Source organism: Musa acuminata, chromosome BXJ3-8 (assembly GCF_036884655.1).
Source record: "Musa acuminata AAA Group cultivar baxijiao chromosome BXJ3-8, Cavendish_Baxijiao_AAA, whole genome shotgun sequence".
In the NCBI taxonomy this organism is placed as follows: domain Eukaryota; kingdom Viridiplantae; phylum Streptophyta; class Magnoliopsida; order Zingiberales; family Musaceae; genus Musa; species Musa acuminata.
In genome coordinates, this window is record NC_088356.1 from 44,529,688 (window position 1) to 44,549,286 (window position 19,599).

At 35.6% G+C, this 19,599-nt stretch overlaps 1 protein-coding gene and 1 long non-coding RNA gene across 3 annotated transcripts; both read left to right on the forward strand.

The window, feature by feature from the left end:
- Nucleotides 1–965: 965 nt before the first annotated feature.
- Nucleotides 966–15,565, forward strand: LOC135645541 (uncharacterized). The gene is made up of 7 exons (XM_065164033.1): nt 966–1,063; nt 2,922–3,989; nt 4,312–4,429; nt 12,355–12,475; nt 13,078–13,137; nt 13,232–14,227; nt 14,387–15,565. The coding sequence occupies exons 2-7, from the start codon at nt 3,041–3,043 to the stop codon at nt 15,323–15,325; spliced, it is 3,183 nt and encodes a 1,060-aa protein (XP_065020105.1). The 5' UTR covers nt 966–1,063; nt 2,922–3,040; the 3' UTR covers nt 15,326–15,565.
- Nucleotides 15,566–16,372: 807 nt separating this feature from the next.
- LOC135645339 (uncharacterized) lies at nt 16,373–19,533 on the forward strand. 2 transcript variants are annotated; one of them, XR_010498740.1, is made up of 4 exons: nt 16,373–16,520; nt 17,430–17,505; nt 18,353–18,511; nt 18,724–19,533. It is a non-coding gene; the product is annotated as an uncharacterized LOC135645339 (long non-coding RNA). The 2 variants fall into 2 exon arrangements; XR_010498741.1 differs by having other exon boundaries at nt 18,811–19,533.
- Nucleotides 19,534–19,599: the final 66 nt, after the last annotated feature.

A 19,599-nucleotide genomic window follows, 5' to 3' on the forward strand; every position in this document is an offset into this window, starting at 1 on the left:
GAGCAATCTATCTGATCCAAGCAAAACTATATATATCCTTAGTATTAACCAAACTACCAAAGTTAACTATTTTTATTTATTTTTATTTTATCTAAATTAAAATTAATTTAAGTATTAGAGATATCAAGTTGAGGATGTCATGAGTCTATGGGTTAACTGGTCTATCAACTTAATTTTGTTTAAACCACTGATCAAAATGCTTTAAGCTGAAATTGATAGTAATACACTCATCAAATCCTTATAAGTTAATCTTAATCTTATCCATCGATGGAGCTAGTCATGTTACAGAATAAGTCACCTAATCCAAACCTAGAGTGCCCACCCAAATTTATTAACCCAGCATTTAAATCATCCCTTCAACCATCTCTTATACATATCAGCTTTAGTTTTATTTTTTAAAATAACAATCGATAATCATAGTCAGTATTAGTTGACTTTAGTTTATCTAACTATGAAAAATAATAATAATATTTGGACGGAAATGATCTCAAACTCAAACGTGAGATCTATTAAATATGAAACGTCATTAAGGAGAATGATATGTTGTCCTGTTGTAAATATCATATTACTATATTATTTCTAAGCTTTGAAATGACAAATAACACAAAGGTAAAGGGAAAACCCAAATAACGAGAACAGGAAGACATGATATAGAAATCTAATTTTTTATATGACGTACAACAAACTAAAGCAAAAATAATAAAGGGATACTTAATCCCCTAAATCGCTTGACAGAACCCCATAGTTTAAAAGTTAAGATGAACTGATGTGATTCATCTTATGTTAATTTGGATTTAAATATAGTTTAATTGAATAATTATATGTATAATTATATTATTCTTTTTGTTGAATTATAAAAAATTGAGTTGAAATACAATCGAGATGAAATTAAGTCAAATTTGACCTATAAAAACTTATTTATAAAAAATAAAAAAAAGCCAATTGAGAAACCATTATATCATGTTTTTTTTTTGCCTTCGATTACTTTGCCCTAGCGGACGGAGTTCGTCGCTTCTCCCACTCTTGCGTCTCGAGGTGGCACCTAGCTGCGGCGAAACTGGCGGTATGTCTTCTCCTCTTCTCCTTCTCCACCTACCATAGCGGCTTACAGTGGCAGCTATCGTCCGTGACAGTCGTGATTGCTACTGACCTTGCCTACATCTCCTTCTCTGTCTCTTTTCTTTCGGGTTCTTGCCGTTCTACTTCTTGTTCATCCCCCTATTCTTCGTTACGGGGATGGATTTCTGAAAATTGGCTGGATACGGTGGATCCCGATCGGGATTGACCGATTTTTTGTAATGTAACCCAGAATTTGGCCCAAGTTGTGGTGTTTTGCGAGCCTTGGTTAGGGTTTTCCATCCTTACCCAACTAGTGAGTCCAGAAGTGCAACGAAGATGTCTAAAACTGAACTAAAACAACTCTAGGTGCCTCTCGCTCTTTACTAGGTTGTATATTGCATCAACCGTTGCTTGTATGTTCAGATGTAGAATCTAGATTCAGAACACGTTTGTAATAGACAAACGACTGATATATTTGTTTCAAGAGGAAGATGAACTTCATAGTGAACTGAATATGTTTTTCTAATTACCAAGTTATGCAGATCAAGATCTTGCAGGTTGAAAGACGAAGCATTGTGATGAAATCTCTCTATGTTTTCCATTTCTGTGATTCCAGAATGGCAGATGATAATGATGTAAAATTCTGCATATAGCTGATAGTTATTTTAGGGAGGAAAGGAAGATATTAAGTGAAGGTTGATACCATGAGTCACATACAGATTAGAGATATAGTTAAAGGATAGAACTGCCAATTGGCCTAAAAATGATTATGCCTTTTTTCTCTGATAAAATTCCATCTTAAATCCTTTACGGTGATGTATACAACTTTGCATGTGATTCTGAATAACAGGTTCTATTCCTGAATAAAGGGTGAGGGTTGTGCTAGGCTACCGACGACTTTCGTAGAACTTTTTCTAATTTACCTCCGGGAAATTCCTGTCATTTAGTAGTCTAAAAAAAATCTCAAATTGGAAGCTGTAGTCAAAAGAGCTTGTTTGACTGTCATTAGCCCTTTCCACTTTGCATTTGCAGTCTCTCTAATTTGTCAATTGAAGCAGCATAACAACATCTAGCCTTTTAGTACAATCATATGTTTTCATCTTTTTTCATTATTAACTTTATTTCATTGTGGACACTTGAGAAGTACGTTTCTGTACAAACTTCTTTTCAAGTGTAACTATTTGTCAGATGATTGATTCAACCATTGATAAAAATAATCAACGTTGGTTTTATTTATCATTTATTTAACAATTTTAGTAATAAACATAACCACTATATTATTCTAATTGAGAGAAGAACCTCTTGTTAGCAATCCCCAAAAAAGTCTGTGCCAGCTTTCCTAAGATTCAAAGAGTCAATTTTCTCCTTTACCCACTATGAAGGTGCTGCCAAGTTCTGTAAATCAAATATACCTAACTCCTAAGTGCATCCGTTATACTTCAAATCTTTTGACTGAATTTAAGATGGAAGATATATTGCTACTTTTTACCCAGTTGAGATCCCATCATTTCCATATGATGGCATTAGTTTCTTTGGTTAATGAAACAAAGGCATAGACCTCTTTTAATCTCTTTTTTAAAGGAAATGAGATCGAAACCAGTAGGGAGATTATAAACTTTGTAGTATTTTTAAGAATATAATGCTAGAACAAAGGTTATTGTGCTCATTATTGGGATTTCACTTCTTTAAGGAAGCTGATGCAATGCTCCTTTGACAGTTTCTTTGTCCTGTTAACAACACTTCCACCATTTCATTAACATTGTAGAGCTGCATGAATATTAGTTTCTATTGTGGAGTTATTGTTACTAATTAATTTCTTGAAGTGACTTAATTTTGGTTTCTTTTAATTTTTGTGAATGCAGGAACAGTTGCAAGGTTTATTTTAGTTTGGTAGCATACAGTAGGATGGACTTCTTTGCTGGTGAATGATCCTGTATATAAGAGTTCACAAAACAGGATTTGATATTTTCTGGTTAAAAGCATGAACAACAATCATCTTGGTCCTGATGTCCCTCTCAGGAAGTTGTTACTATTGGCTTCCAGAAATGATTCAGAACTACAATTCATGTCTGAAGTATCTAGAAAAAGAAAAGATATGGATTCACTTCCTGATAATAAGATATCCAATATCGTGTTCCATCCAGGAAATCTGAGTCGGCACATAGAGCACCTGCCACCTACAGATTCAACATTGCCACTTCCTGGACTTACACCTTCATTAGGGGCTTCTCAGTCCAGAACTCAAGGATTTCCTTATGACAATGAGTTTATTTCTTCAAGACCTACCAATGCACAATCTCACTTTGGTGACCACCCAGTTTGTAGTATGACTAGTACATTAGGAAGCATATATATGAAAGGCGCAACTTTTATGGAATCTGCAAATAATAGTTCTGATTCCTTTGCACTCCAACAAAATGAACAATTTGTTATGGCAAATGTAACTGCTCCACAAGTTTCTGTTTCAACTGATGCAAGAAGTTCCACTGATGGTATTGGCAGGCAAGCAGAATTAAGTAATCTGCAGTCATACGTTGGGATGAATCTGGGCCATATTAATCAAAACATAAGTTGCACGGAGGCATATCTGACTGCTCAGGGATCATATACTGGCATGAACTTAGGATATGAGAACCGTGATTTTACAAGTAAACCACTTTCATGCTCTATGCCTTCTCCATGTTTACAATCTGTTGAACCATCCAAAATGAAGCTGTTTAATAAGTGTTCTGACTTGGATGGGGAAAGCCTTGTTAAGGATTTTAAGGAAAGTGAAATAACTAGAACAAATGGCTGTTGTCAGTATACAGATATTGCTGATGATAGTAGTACCACAAAAGACACTCCAAATTCTGCAGAATCATATTCAGTCAACAAGGGAAAAGAGGATCGTGGTTCTCACCAGAATCCTAGGACCTACATAACACAAAGTAATCATCTTAACCACCTAAATTTTAGCAATAAAGAGCAGACCCAGAAAGTCATGAATCACACATCTGTTCCTGTAGATTCTTCTAATCGTGAAAAAAAAACATTTATAAGATGTTGATTAAAAACATATTTCTGTGGCTTATGAATAGTTTTGAAACAATAGTTCTAATGGTTCAGTTTTGAAACAATTATTTCTAATAGTTTCTGAAACAATAGTTTTGAAAGATACTGATGATTCAAAACGCAAGAATAAAAATTATTCCCTAGAGAGCCAAATTTCAGTAGTTGAGTTTTCTGATGATCTGCCTTCTCATAATTCAGATGAACAGATCAAGTCTGTTGCTGAAAAGAATTCTTCAGTTCATACTGAAAAGCTGTGGGATGGGTCACTTCAGCTAAACACTTCCACAACTGTGTCTACAGTTGCCTTCTTTAAGAGGTTCCTTAATTTACTTGAATCTTATCTTACTGTGGCATATGAATATATTTACATATACGTTCAACGATTTGATTCTCTTCCATGGATTGTCATGTCTATTCAACTCATTTGTTTATGCTAGCATAGTCTTTCTCTAGAAACCAAAGTTTTTCGTAGAGTTTGTACTGAGTTTAACAACTAGTTTTGGTTGATGTGGTAAATTTTGGAGTGATATACTCACTTGAAATGCAAAGAGTCATCAGAGAGGGTATGCACTAGTTGTTATGATGTTAGTTTATAGGCTCTTGCGACTAGTGTTTTTAAAAGCGCCAGGCGCTAAGGTCCCGAAATGTTTGAGACGCTAGGCATCCACTCGAGTAAAGCGAGACACACCGGAATATTAAATTTTAAATAATATATATTATGATTGATAAATATGATCATAAAAAGAAAAATGACATATCAAATTGAAATCATATAAACAATGACACATCTATGTAATGTTTTCATATCAATGTGATATATACGGCTAAACAGAAATATGCTAAACAGGTTTCTAGCCAATGTTAACAGTTCTAATCGGTGCTAAACAATTCTAAAGAGTGGATCAATATGGTGCTTAACAGTTCTAACCAATGCTAAACTGTTCTAAAGAGGGAACTGAGAAGAGGAGCATCCGGTGGTTGTGGAGGAAGATGGGGGAAGGGGAGGGCTGCGGATGAAGTTGTGGATGAATGTAGCGACGCACCGATGACGGACATATGGTTTCACTTCGGGTTTGTCTCACTAGGTCGGACGTGGGTTTTGTGTTGTGATACATTAGTTTGTTCAATTGAACTAACTTGTTCTTTCAATCAAACCAAGCTTGAACCCAGACTCAACGTCACTTGGGTGCTCGCCCGAGTCGCCCAATGCCTGGGCTTAAGTGAGTGCCCAAGAAACACCATTGAAATGCCTCGCCTGGAGGTTTTGCAAATTGCTTGGACCTTGCCTCGCCCGAGTGCCTTTTGAAAACACTACATGTGACCCATATCACCACTCAGGACATTTCTTTGTCGGTTCGGAGTTGGCTGAGGGTTTTAGTTTCATCTTATGGAAGAGATGAAATATTTATGATTGGCATGGGTCCGCAAGAGTTGCATTTGAGCTGGTATGGACTATGAGCCATGCTGGCCCTGTGTTAGTCTGAGTTCATTTTGGTACCATGTCAGTAAGGAATGTGCTGGATAGCATGAATTGCAATGGCCAAACACATGCATTCCATGGGTTGGCTATGGAGCAATTCTGCTAATCAAGATCGCTTTTGGGAGGATTTGTCAAAATACATTGATGGCTATCAGATGGCTAACTATGAAATTGGTCCTATAACACTAGGAAGAGAAGCCTAAGCTGGTGAGAGATCTGCATGGGAACCCAAAATACTAGTTGATGGCTTGAAGGATTTCATCATGTTGGTTACAATAAAATATAATGCAACAAAGGAAAAAATCATATAGAATTACCAGAATCCGGGAAGAGTGCAGTAGGAAATGACAATCTTATTTTGAGGAGACAAATTCATGTGAATGCTAATTATCCAAGCACCACAAGAAGAAAAAAGTTTATATGTAGTCATCTACAAAGGATGTCATACATACCATGTAATTCTAGTATACAAGTAGTCAATAGAAAGTCTGCTCAAAGTTCAACAAAAGATTAGTAAAAAAACCTTGTTGTGAATGATGAGGGGAGGTAAATTGGCTAATCTCTAGATTGCTGTAACCATGTAGCGGCAACCAATCTGATGTCTTGGATTGTACACAGCCTAAACAAATGAAAAAAATTGCCTATTATATTGCGCATGGAAGTTTGTTGCATTGATACCTTTAATAGGCAAAGAAAGGTTAACTAAGAAGGATATGAAGGTTTGCAGGCTCATATGTTCCATAACCACTAAACTTTCAAATATATGATAATGGTGTCTAATAAAGAAAAAAAAAAAAAAACCTAAGTTATGCTTCTGACACCACATCAGGCCACAAAAACAGAACTAATGAATAACCAAGGAAGCAGCACAAGAATCTGCAGGTACATGAAGAGTAGCATTGTTAATGTTGACCTCACGATCATCTTAATATGCACAATGGTTGCTGGCAGTCTGCTGCCATAAAAGTGTTCCAGTTCTGCTAAAGGAAGAGGAACATTAAACTTTAGTGACCATTCATATCAGTAACTTGATGGTTAAGTAATAAAGTAGAAAATAAGTTTCGATTCACCATATTAAATAAAGACCTCGAACCTCAGAGATAAGCACTCCCATCTAACAGGAGTAAAACTATAATTCATCACGTACACTATCTTTCATTCTGCAATCAGATGTATACTGAATTCAGGTCTTAAGGGAGTGAAGGCTTGTGTTAGAAGAGGTCATATTATAGGTACTTTATGATAAAACTTAACATGGAATTTGTTTTTTATGTTGGTTTACTATCTAGACCTCAAATATTTTATTGATTTACTAACTTGTCTCACTAGAGTTTCTTTTATGCTCTTATTTGCACAAAGTTGATTGATGGAATCATGGAACTAAAAGATATCCGTGGAGGCTTGTAGCTCTTAAGTGATTAGATTCCCTTAAGCCATATGCATGTCCAAGAACAATTAAGAAAGGCGAATGTGGGTGTGGCTCTCAAAGTATCATATAGGTTTAATTATAATCATTGCTGAAGGTAATCTTAGTTATTAAAACAAGCACAATTCAGGAAAGCAAACCGTTGAGTAACATGAATGCTATCAGTGAGATGAATTATGAAGGTTAATTGTTCTCAAATATTCAAATTGAATAACATAACTTCTTCCTCTGACTCTTTTTACTCTAGTTTGGAGAGTAGCCTTGCTTCATTTCAACTACGAATAAAACTAAGTTGCTTTGAAAACAAAGTCATTCAAACTTTGGTAAAGCCAGAACTCAAAGAATTCAGTTGTTTTACAGCATCATTGCCAATTTCAAAGATTAAATTATCATGTTTTGAAATCCCTGTTAAAATTTCTGTAGTACACTCTTCAATAATGAACTTAAGAAGGGAATGTGGCAGTTAACTGTGCAGGTTTGCGACTTTGCGTATATGTTTCGCTACCAATGATTAATCCGAACCGACTTCAGAGACTTGGTTTTTCATGTATAAATCGGAGCCTACCAAAATTAGGAGAGTTTAAAGTAAAGGCACATCAAAACAAGAGTTAAATTAATAAGTGATTGTGGTCTTAGTAGTTTAAATATGCAGTGATTTTTAGATCATTGTGTATTATTTTTTATTTGTTTTACAAAATTTGCTCTTTGGTGGAGGTATATTTGGGACTGATAGAGTCTCTGACTATAGTTTCATAATTGCTGGTCGTGTTCAAATGTGTTTGGAGATTCAGTATCTTGTGGCCTATATTTTTGAAGGATTTAAACATATTTTATATAAGATTAAGGTTCAAGAACTCACCTTACAAATTAATTGGATTTGTATGTTAGACTTAAGATAACATAGGTTTGACTTCCAAATAACGAGTTCTGGTGAAGTCAGAGCATATTTGAAGGCATGGTTCCACCATTAGAATAATTTGAAATGACTAAAATTTGAAGTAATAAGATGCTATTGTCTACTTTTATCAAATTACTTATCATGGAATGAACTGAAAGATTCTGCATTATCTTCAGGCTCTCGACTTACCAACAGTTGGTAGGCCTAGGGAAATCTAGTATTCTACCAGCTTATTGAAATGATAGCTCTTTGTTCTTTAGGCAGTTCATCTAATCAGCACAACCTTATGATTCTAAATCTTTAATCAATTAACGTGCCAACTGACTAAGTTCAAAATTTTAGAAAACATTTTAATTTTTGAATAGCTCTGAGTATACAAACATATGGGTGATTGTGTTGCCTCATATTCAAATTCAATCAATCAAATCAGTTTTAGAAGATCTAGAAAGGTCCAATGAAGATTAAATTCAATGAAAAATGAAACATTTTGAAAATTTTTTTTATGGGAATTCTGATGAGTCATTTATATATTTAATCCAATTTGAATAACAAAATAAGGTTTATTTTTCAGGATATTTAGACATCTTTATTTGGAGCAGAATATTTAAAATAGTTTGGCTGAGTTATACAAACAATGTAGTTTTAGCTTTAATGACTGGTTACTTAACTGCTCGTGTTATAAAGAACTAGTTGCTACCAGAGGCAAATTGTTTATAGATCATATTTTCAATAGAATTCAATGCTTTAAAACAATTTTTCTTCATTTTAAATTAGTTCCAGTTGCTTAAATCCACTCTGGAAATTGGATTGAATCTCTCCAAAGGTTCAAGAAACTGAAAAGTATAAGATCTGAAGACTAATTTGAGATCAATAGCCGTCAGCCATCAAATTAAAAATTTAAAGTTTAATAACAAACTTAATAACAAACTTAATGCACTCAAAAGTTAATCAAATTTGTTCTGGAGGTTGTGTAAACATCATAGTTTTATACACAACATTTAATTGGATTATTGTGCCAAAGTTTAGGTGCTCAGGAATTGGTTTGAATTAAGGATTGCTATATAATGGCATGGGAGCGTGCTAATACTTCTTTGGCATGGTACAATTTCATATCTTCAATCAACACACCCTTGTACCGGTCAGTACAAGCTAAAAGTTAGCCTACCATTTGTTGGCATCCATGACACAAATTGTCATGGTGCCTAATGACCATTTTAGATCATTACGTTTTGGCATGACACTCCTCTCAAGCAATATAGGAAGAAGTGGGTTTATTTATCAGCTGCTTTGGTCCAAGTTAATCTAGTTAGAAATTAGAACTTTACATTAGGTTCCACAAAATAACCAATATGATACTTTTAATTATGATACTTTTACAATTTATTTTGTTCCTTATGTTAGATCCCTTGTTTTCTACACAGTCTGCTGGTTGGCCAGGGCAATTTGTTAACTTGCCACTTGGAATTTATTTAAAGGGCCATTGTAACACAGAATTGTGTTGGAATGATAAACTTGATATTTAGGCCCTCTCAATTATTAAAGGAATTAATTCAAAGATTCTCGTACATTTAATTTTTTAAATATGAAAGTTTACATATCTGCATCCCGGCATTCATACTTGAACGTTCCCAACCTTTAGTTAAAATTACTACTTAAGAAGTTGGCCAGAAACAAACTGATAAAAAAATTCTTTGAATCATCTGAGTTACTTGAGCATTGCTCCAAAGATCTGCCCAAGTTTTGCAAGTTTATCAAAAAAATCTGTCAATTTAAATTCTTCTTCAATTCTCTAGAGTCATTAAAATTCAACATCATGCAATTACCTTTGATTCCTTTCATAGGAACTGGAGATCTGATCAAATTGGTAAAAAAACAACCATTACATTGTTTACCTGATTGATTACTTCTTGTCTTTTAAAGGTTGCTGGATATTATGGGTCAAGTAACTCTGTCAATATTTGGTGAACATGTGCAACTTAAATTTTGAACTTCACTTTTCCCATATTGAAGGGTTAACAAATATTTAAATCAAAGATGATTAAGAAATAAAAATTGATAGGTTTTGCAGATTGATATCAATTTTTCAAAAATAATTTCACTCACGCCCAACATTTATGATGAGCTGTTGTTCTGCAGTTGTAACTGCACTAAATTCAACTAGTCTCACTCTTTGTGAAAACCAAATGAGCTAACTTATGAGTAATGAAAATCTTATAGATCTTAATGCTTTATGCAGCCTTCAGGCTCCCTTAAAGGATCAGAAATACCACCATGAAAATCAATTTTTGCTCAACATTGAAACATGATATCAAGGGCCATGCCAATTAATTAGATAAGTCAGAAATCTGAGAACCATTTTATTTTTTTAAAAAAATCTATGAATATATACAAAGAGAAATTATCAACTTTAATGCCCCATGATAGTATATTTGCCTCAAAGAGACAGTTACAGGCATATTATAAACATCGAGAAGTATGTGCTCCTTTAAATGTATTGTTCATATGCATGTTCTAAAAAAAAAGGAGAAGAGCAACTCTGTGTGTTTTTCGAACTATAGTTATGTGGTATAAATCACCAATCATCTCCCTTCATTTAACCCCATAAAGGTACTGTCAAGAGTCAACAAATTCTATTGGAATCAAGTTGTTCTTGGTGCCTACTTCTCGATGGTCCATGCAGGTTACTTTTAAGCTTTTTGGGTTATATGTTATCTTTCATCTAGTATATTACTTTTCTAAATCCATAAGAGTAAGCCATGTGAATCTTAAAGTCACCAATGCAAATAGTTTGAAGATGGAGTGGATCATAGTCATTGGCGGGCATTAAATTTTAACTTATTTCAGAGTTCTATGCAGCAACTAAAAGGAATTATGATCAGTGAATTGTAACCAAAATGTGTGTTCACACAGGATAGTGCAAGAGAGAGGCCTTTGTTATACCAGACAATTTTAGATGGAGAAAAAGATATCCACAAAACAGAACTTTTACATGGCGGCTGAAATCATGCCCTAATTGTCCCTAGAAGAATCTTAAGTTCCTTTTTGCTTTGAGTTTTTTTTCAAATTAATGACCTTTTACATATAATCCCTATTTTTCTCTCTTTGATTATAAAAATCTCTTTCCTTTGCTTTATTTGCAATTTGAAACATTGATTTCTCATGAAATCTAGAAAAAGACTTTGCAATTGCAATTGCAATCTGCTACTGTTAATCCGCTACCTTCAACGAGAAACTGTCAAAATTTTGTGAATAGTTATTTGCTTCTGTTATATCTTTTTAAAATTAATGACAATTAATTATAATATTCTAATCATCTTCATTTCTTCCATCTCCTCTTCCTCCATTGTTTCCATTGCTGCCTCATGTGACTTGCTTCATTATCAGTATCACTTCAACTTCATTTCCATTGCTTTCCCACCTCACATGCATGCACCATCTTCAGCAATGCTGTCCGTCCTCCTCGACCTCAACTATTACCACCTGGCTACCTCCTCTGTAGCCACTAGTTGCTGGTTCTCCTATGCTATCTTGCATGATTGAACCTTTGTGGTTGATTCAAAAAAAAATTGTGCTGAAAGTTCTGTTCATTATTTGTCAAATATGCAATGCACAAAGCATCTGTAAGTCGTTATCTAGCAAATAAATAATATCAACCGAAAATGGTTATACAAGAACATGATAAGCTACTAATTTGATCAAAAGTGACTATTTATCGGACCTAGGAACGCAAGTTGCATCAGTGTTACACCCAAAGAACCTTAAAAGCAAAATCCTTGCAATAGTTGTGATGATCATAATTGGTTGTAGATATTAGCTATTAGCTTCTCAGAAGTTTTATATGCTTCTTGGTACTAAACCATGCTATGTGCAATTTTTGTGATAGGTAAATACAAAATATGGTTGAGACCCAGAAGTCTAGTAACATGTATAGAAAGGTATATAAAAGTCGAATCAATTGAGTTGTTAATCACTGTTATCCTCATGTTTTGATCTTTAGTCACTCACAAGCTTTTCAGGGTACTCTTAAGCTCGAAAACTAAAACTCAGAAAATTATTCAAGAACTTCCTTTACACACCGAACTAATCAGTATGAAGAACTTTCAAAGAAGTTATATCTCCATATAAATTAAATGTGAAAAGAGTATGTCAAGGTGGTTTACTTTATAAGACTAATGCCTCTGCAAGTGCATGACATGGAGGCTGTGCGGAGTGTACATGTGCTGCATAACAGCATATGCCATGCTGGCCAAGGACCACTGACCGTTATTGGATTGATACAGTTGATCTTTGTTGTCCTCTTCATGCTCAGTATTGCACAAATTCAGTGAAAATCTCAGTGGAGCATTCAGTCCACTTTTTTCACCTTGAATATTTTGTGAAGAAAAGTGTTCCATGTACTTTTCCATGTTATTTCTTCTCACTGCTCCTTTTTTGTAGTGGTGAGAAGGCTCAAGATATAAGATGGTGCGACCTTTTGGAAGTTAAAGGAAAAGTGAGACTGCAGGCATTTGAAAAATTTATTCAGGAGCTTCCTCGCTCTCGAACACGTGCTTTAATGGTGGGATTTTTTTTGAATAATCAGTAAATGACAAGAGCTGGCTTGCAAAATGATCTGTAGAATCTACCCAATTTGCTAAATTTAGTGTGCCTGTGATAAATTTTGCGCAAGTTACTAATTTGGAATTTTGTTATAAGCTCCATAATGACTATATTCATGCATTGTATATACATGCATTTATGTAGGAGTTTCTTGGTTTTGTGAATAGTCTGATTTATAGATCATGTAGCTAATGCATGGGATTTAAAATGAGTATGCCTGGTAAAGAAATCTTTCATTTAAGTGATTGATCAAGAAAATCAAGTTCCTTAAACATAAAGTTCCTTAAACATACTATTGTATTTGTAAGTGTGTGTTGAAAATTTATAGATCAATTATCTAATTTGCATATTTCTAAGACCTATTTGCTATTTGATTCTCAAGGTTATGATATTACCACCATCAAGCCATGCTTGGAAAGAATAAGCCAGTGAAAACTTAAAAGTCTTGTCAGCGATGATGATTTTGTGTCTAATCAAGAATTTTTAAATTGCTCTAATTAATTATTCTATCTGGTGAATGCTGATATCAGTCTGCATTCTTCAATATGTCATGTGCTTCAGGTGATTTCCCTATGTTGGAAAGCTGGGTCATCCATATCTGGCCTGACAGGTATGAAGGAGGTAATGCCAAAAACCTTTGTCAGGAATTTAGTTTTTCACTAGCAATTTTGACCATATTAAATTGTTGGTACTGCAAAATTTTATCTGATTACAGGTTGCTAAAGTTTACCAAGAGAGTGAGAGGGTAGGGTTTGCACAGATCTGTCCTGGCATTGATCTTTATGTCTGCCCTCGAAGTGAGACCATAATAACAATACTTGCAAAATTTGGGTTCTTCAAGGGCATGGCAGCAGTTGAAGAAGATCAGAATTCTCTAATTGGTTGCGTTGTATGGCGTAGAGGCTGTCAGTCTTTGGATTCTGCTTCAAAAGCATCAGATAATAAAATAAATTCTTTAGTAGAGAAGGCACTTAGCTCATCTGAGGAGATTCTAGAAACAAATTCTCCAGTACTAAAAAAGCAGGATGAGCATAGTAAACAAACTCTCCTAGGCACAAGACAACATGATGGTATGCAGTGCCAACACTTACCTGAAACTAGGTCCAATAATGCTGACAATGCAAGTCATATGAGAACTGAAATCAAGTCAAGAGAAAGTTCATCTGTTGATTGTAGTTCAAAATCAGTTAGTGTTCTGCATATTGCCTCTTCACTACCTTATAACTCTCCTATTGCTCCAGTTCAAATTTCTCCTCCACAAAAGCAGGAATTGAGGTCGAAGGAATGCTTAAAGAATCCTCTATTGTGTGCTGTCGAAGGAAGACAAACTGTCCTTGGTTCAGAACCAGCAAGATCACTTCTCTTGCAATCATCTCAAATGCTCCCAGATAGTCATCAGAGGAACATTACATGCAGTGAAAGTTCAACTTATCCTAGTAGTTATCCTGATACTCTTATGCAGTCAGCTCCTTCAATGCCGTCTGGTTCTATTCCTGTTCGACTACAAACAACACAAAAACCTTTCTCAAGTTCTCAAGAGGACCCTACATCAAGTGTTTCAAAGGATGAAAATTATATAATGCACTTCAAAAAATCAGAAGCTCCTGCAACAAGTTCTGAACCAAGCCAAACCACTCTTCCTGGACCACCTCCTTTGCCACCAGAAGTTCTCAAGCGAATCATTCAAGCTAGAGCAGCTGCTGTGGCTAAGGTTAGTACATCTAAAAGTACACACTTAAGCTTTTTCCTTAACTCTCTTTTATTCTTGGATTGCTGCCTCGCATCCAGCCTCTCTTTTATTCATGGATTGTGTACATCTAAAAGTACACACTTGAGCTTCTCCTTAGCTCTCCTTAACTCTCTTTTGCAGGAAACTAATAAAGGTGTTGTCATGGTTGAAATCCCTGTTGGGCATGTTTCTGAACCAAAGAAATTTTCCATGGTTATTGGGCCAAGTCCTGTTCTTCCTGGACCACCTTTGTCGCTGCCACAATCTTTGAGTGTCTGTCCAAGCCCTGTCGATGTGGATGATTTACCAGAATTCGACTTCAGTTCAACATCCAAATTTATAGAATCCCCAGGAAACAAATATCCTTGGTCCAGTTATCCTATCTCAGAAGTTCATCCATTCAATAAGCAACTCCCAAGTGATATGGGCCATAATTTAACACCTCATGGATCAACTACTATGCAGCCTATAGAAGCTAGTCAAAGACATCAGTTTTCATATTTTCCGGGAGAGGCAACAAACTACTATCAAGAGAATCCCAAACGAACAAAATTTCAGAAGCCCATTGTAGATAACAAGGTTGTAGTCAGGACTTCACTGTCATGTGATCAACCATCTTTAGATGCTGATCAGGGTTCAATTGACCCAAGATATAGCAGCAGTTCTCTAAGAAAGTATTGCTGGGATGATGATGATGATGATGATATGCCTGAGTGGTGTCCCCCAGATCTAGAACATGTTGACCGAACCCAAGCAACCACTGCTGTCAATCTGTCATCCCCTGTGCATAATTGGGACTTGGAATTTGCAAGGCGGCGTTCCTTCATCTCTCCGCTCTCAACATCTTCATGCCCCACAGGAATCCACAGTCTTCCTCGTGGTTACCTGCATGGAAGACAAGGTTCTTCTCCCCTCAACCACAATCCCACTGCACCAGTTCATACGAGATCAGCTGCTGGATTTGATCATTCCATTCAAAGGACACCTTTAGTGCAACATGTAACCAATTTGTCCGGCTATCAGACCAGCATGAGCAACAAGATACCTTCAGATATCGGCAATAGGTTTCGAAGGCCTTGACGATTGTCGACTTGGGTTCACATGGCTGAAAATCCACCTGTCAAGCTCTATTTTGCGTACATATTTAACTTGTAGAAATTAAGAGATATCTAAATTGTGCAGACATGCGAGGATGTGTTGTGCTGAAAGCCTTGTAGAGTTGGTAATGCTGTTAAAGTTGTTTTAGGATCCTTCTGAGCTTGGCTATAGTTATATATATCATTAGATGTTATCTCAAAGGCTCCTTTGAGATTGTTCCAAGCAGCAGCCTACATGTGCACATATGCATCTTTTATCTACGGTTGCAAAGAACATACCTTTTGCAATAATTTGCAAATGAAGTTCTCGCAAATAGAATCTCTGATGTGATTATCACTGCCATTTGTGTTTTTGTTTTGTTATAGCGAGAACATTGATGAAATTGAAGGGATTTGCTGATACAGAGATTGGGAGAAGGAAAATGACTTCTCTCTTGAGTGCAATTCTAAATTTTTTTTTTTGGTTAGTGGCTTGAGAAATCTGTTTCCAAGTATTGCTAGTGTTGAAATGAATCAAGCTATTGGCATCCTGCATCTGATTTGTTCAGTCTATTGCTAGGGTTCCTCTGCATCTCAAGTTATAGGACTGCTCACCTATTACTGCTGCCTCAAGGCACCCCCAAAGGAAGCTAACACACATGGATATATGGCAATCCTCCACTTGTCCATTTTCCCTACTAGACATTGATATGATAAGAGAATCGTTCAACATGGTAAAAATATGTGCTTATGAGACCGTGAATGTGATAATTAGAAAAGGTCGACAGAAACTATTGAGACCTAAAAAGATCTGAATAGAAATCATAAACAAATATATATATATATATATATATATATATATATATATATATATATATATATATATATATATACAAATATATATATATACACATATATATATATATGTATTTATATACACAAACATATATATATACACACATATATATATACACACACACACACACACACACATATATATATATATATATATATATATATATATATATATATATCTTTGTTTTGCCCGAGTGTGATTTCTCGATCGACTGGGCGATGACGCCCAAGGGCGTGTTGCTGTTGCCGGTGTCTAATCCGCCTCTGTCTCCGCCGCTACGGGAGGGCTCCGCATGACCAGGCGTAGCGCCTTCGCCGCCTTCTCCTACGTGGCCGGCGCGCCGGTATGTCCCCTCTTTTTGTCTTGTTCGATTTGGAATTCCTTTGCGTTGTGCTCGAATGGTTCGTTCCTTAATGCTCCTTTGCTATGGATCCTTAGAAAAGGGTTTGTGTTGTTTACAGTTGAACATAAATCTTTCTTGGTTCTGTTGTTGTCGTCAATCTGTTCCAAATGTAGAAACGCCGGACCTTCTCTTTGTTCGACACCTTTGTTCTCAGTTCCAAGACTTTTTCTTATCGTGGGTGTGCGCTCTTGCGTGGTGCTACAGAGTTGACGCTCGTCCGCAATTTGATCTGGCTTCAGAAGAGATTTTTGGCAATGATTGTGTGGATTCAAGTCTCAAGTTAATGATCTTGTTCATGATTTTGCAAAGCCACCAACAAATTAACGGAGACTGAAACGGAATCTTTGTACTGTTTAGAACAATTGAATCGTTTCTGCTGATAGAAATACAATAAATATAGGTTGATCTTTTCTCTTGTTGTTGTCAAAAGATACTGGTCTTGTCTAAACAGACATTACTGAGAAACCATTGCTTAGTTAAAGTTAATGGAAAGGTGTAAAAATATACCGAAAGGTGGATGATAGAAAGAAGTGGATTTTTCACTCTATAAGCGAGCTGGCTGACCATGTCTGCCTGGCACAAAATTATATTGCTCATGATAGGGTTAAAGATTAAGGACTCCCATGTTCTAATCTTTGAACAGATTTGGAGTCGGCACAGATACTGTATGATGTTGATGAATGCATTTGCATTATAAAAATAGGAACAGGTTTAGCATTGTCGCATGTTATTCTCAACAAAAATGTATGTTAAAATCATAACATAACAATGTTTCTTATTGGTTTAGCATTGTCCGTTCTCCTATGTTTATCATCTCATTTACAATTTGTTTCGTTGCACCTTTTGCAGTGCTTCTGGTTCCATTCATCAAAGCTGCTCTATCCTCGTATGGTTTCCCCTGTGCTAATGTTATTACTCTTTTGAGGTATGCTATATCTTCTGTAATTTTGCCGAGTAGTGACTTGAGCATCTTAAGCTTTATAAAATGAATATTACAAGTCACTTAGTGCAAGTAACACAATAGGTTTATAATATCATTGCAGGTTGATCTGAAACCCTACTCAATAAAGATAGAAATGATAAGAAACTAATCGATAATAGGATGACATTGACTGGGTTTTACTAGTTAATGATGGCAAAACTGCATTAAATCTAGCTGAAAGGAATATATGAAGTAAAAGTGAGAAAGTTGATGAAACAGTGAAACAGGCAGAAATCATGGACGAGGCTAAGCCTTTGATGGGTGCTTAAAAGCATATTTGAAAAAGAAAATTCTTTATTATTTACCTTCTGAGAGACCTATGATCCCTCTATTTTACAAAGATTAACCATACACCTTTTTACTCATCCTAGGCCCACCAAACCTTCAACAAGTCCTTAAGTAATGTATTTTAATAACCTTGAACTGCTCATCAATTGAACTCCTATTCCAATTCAAATAATTTTAAAAGTGCAATGTGTTGGACCTTCACTAACACTAAGCAGTATTTATTAAAAGGTTTCTTCAAAAAGTGTATAAAATAGAGAAAATTGAACTTAAACCACATATGATTCAATTCTAACTTCTAAGCATGTATGGAACTCGAACCAACCCTTTCTAGAAATGGTTGCCTCATTTATCATTTAGACTGCCACATCTTAGTTGGATATAGATGTAGGACAGGTTCTTTTCGGGTTTTAGTTGTGGCCTGGTAAAAGTTCATCCTTGTCAAAATTGATATGATTTTTTTTGTGTTTTTTATGTATTCTTATCATTTTAATTGTTGTTTCAGAATGTCTTTAGAGATTATTTTAGCATCTTCATGGTAAAGAGCCCGCTTGTGGATACAGCTTGGTCTAAGAAAGTTATTAAGCTATAAGGATATGATCTTGGACAGAGATGGGGCCCTTGACATGGGACTTAATGGGGGATTGTTAAGTTTCTGAAAAAGGTAAACTCTTGTCTCATTCCCTGTTAGATACATCCATGCATTATAGTTCATCCAAGATGGAATACTTACTCTTCATTAGATACTTCAGTCTCTGGAGTACTAGTTGTTTAAATTCTTGATTTTGATAAAAACCAAGTTAAACCAAGTCATTTGGAGGTCCAGGATTTCATAGCATAGCGATTAATGGCTCCCCTTGACATGCATGCTTTAAGGTTTAAGGTTCTCAATAAGCAGCTCGGGTGAAGATCTAACCAGGTTCTCAAAAAGCAGCGAGTGCAATTAAATTGTTATTGGTGTAGATCTAACGAGGTTCGCAGCAAAGCAGCTCGGATGCAATTAACTGTTCTTGGTGAAGATCCAACAAGGTTCTCAACGAAGCAGCTCGGATGCAATTAATTGTTATTGGTGAAGATCTAATTAGGTTCTCAACAAAGCAGCTCAGGTGCATTTCACTGTTCTTGGTGAAGATCTAACGGGGTTCTCGACAAAGCAGCTCCGGTGCAATTAACTGTTCTTGGTGAAGATCTAATGAGGTTCTTGACAAAGCAGCTCGGGTGCAATTCAATTAACTACTGTTGGTGAAGATCTAACGAGGTTCTCCACAAAGCAGCTCCGGTGCAATTAACTGTTCTTGGTGAAGATCTAATGAGGTTCTCAACAAAGCAGCTCAGGTGCAATTCAATTAACTGTTCTTGGTGAAGATCTATTGAGGTTCTCGACAAAGTAGCTCGGGTGCAATTAACTGTTCTTGGTGAAGATCTAAGGATGATCTCGACAAAGCAGCTCGGATGCAATTAATCGTTCTTGTTAAAGATCTAACAAGGCTCAGGTGCAATTAACTGTTCTCGGATAGGTGTAAATTCTTTGTTTATATGATCAGTGCCTTCTGAAACAATTGATATTTATGTATGAGAAACAGTACATTAGCAAAATATTGGCCTTCTGCTGACCGTAAAAATAAATCGATGATATTGAGACTTCGACTATAATTAAATATGGTTTTTCGATCTTGGTTGATTCAATCATAAAGCAAACTATGTTACCAAAGACATGGGCTGATCACTTAAAATCATTATTGTTATGAAATT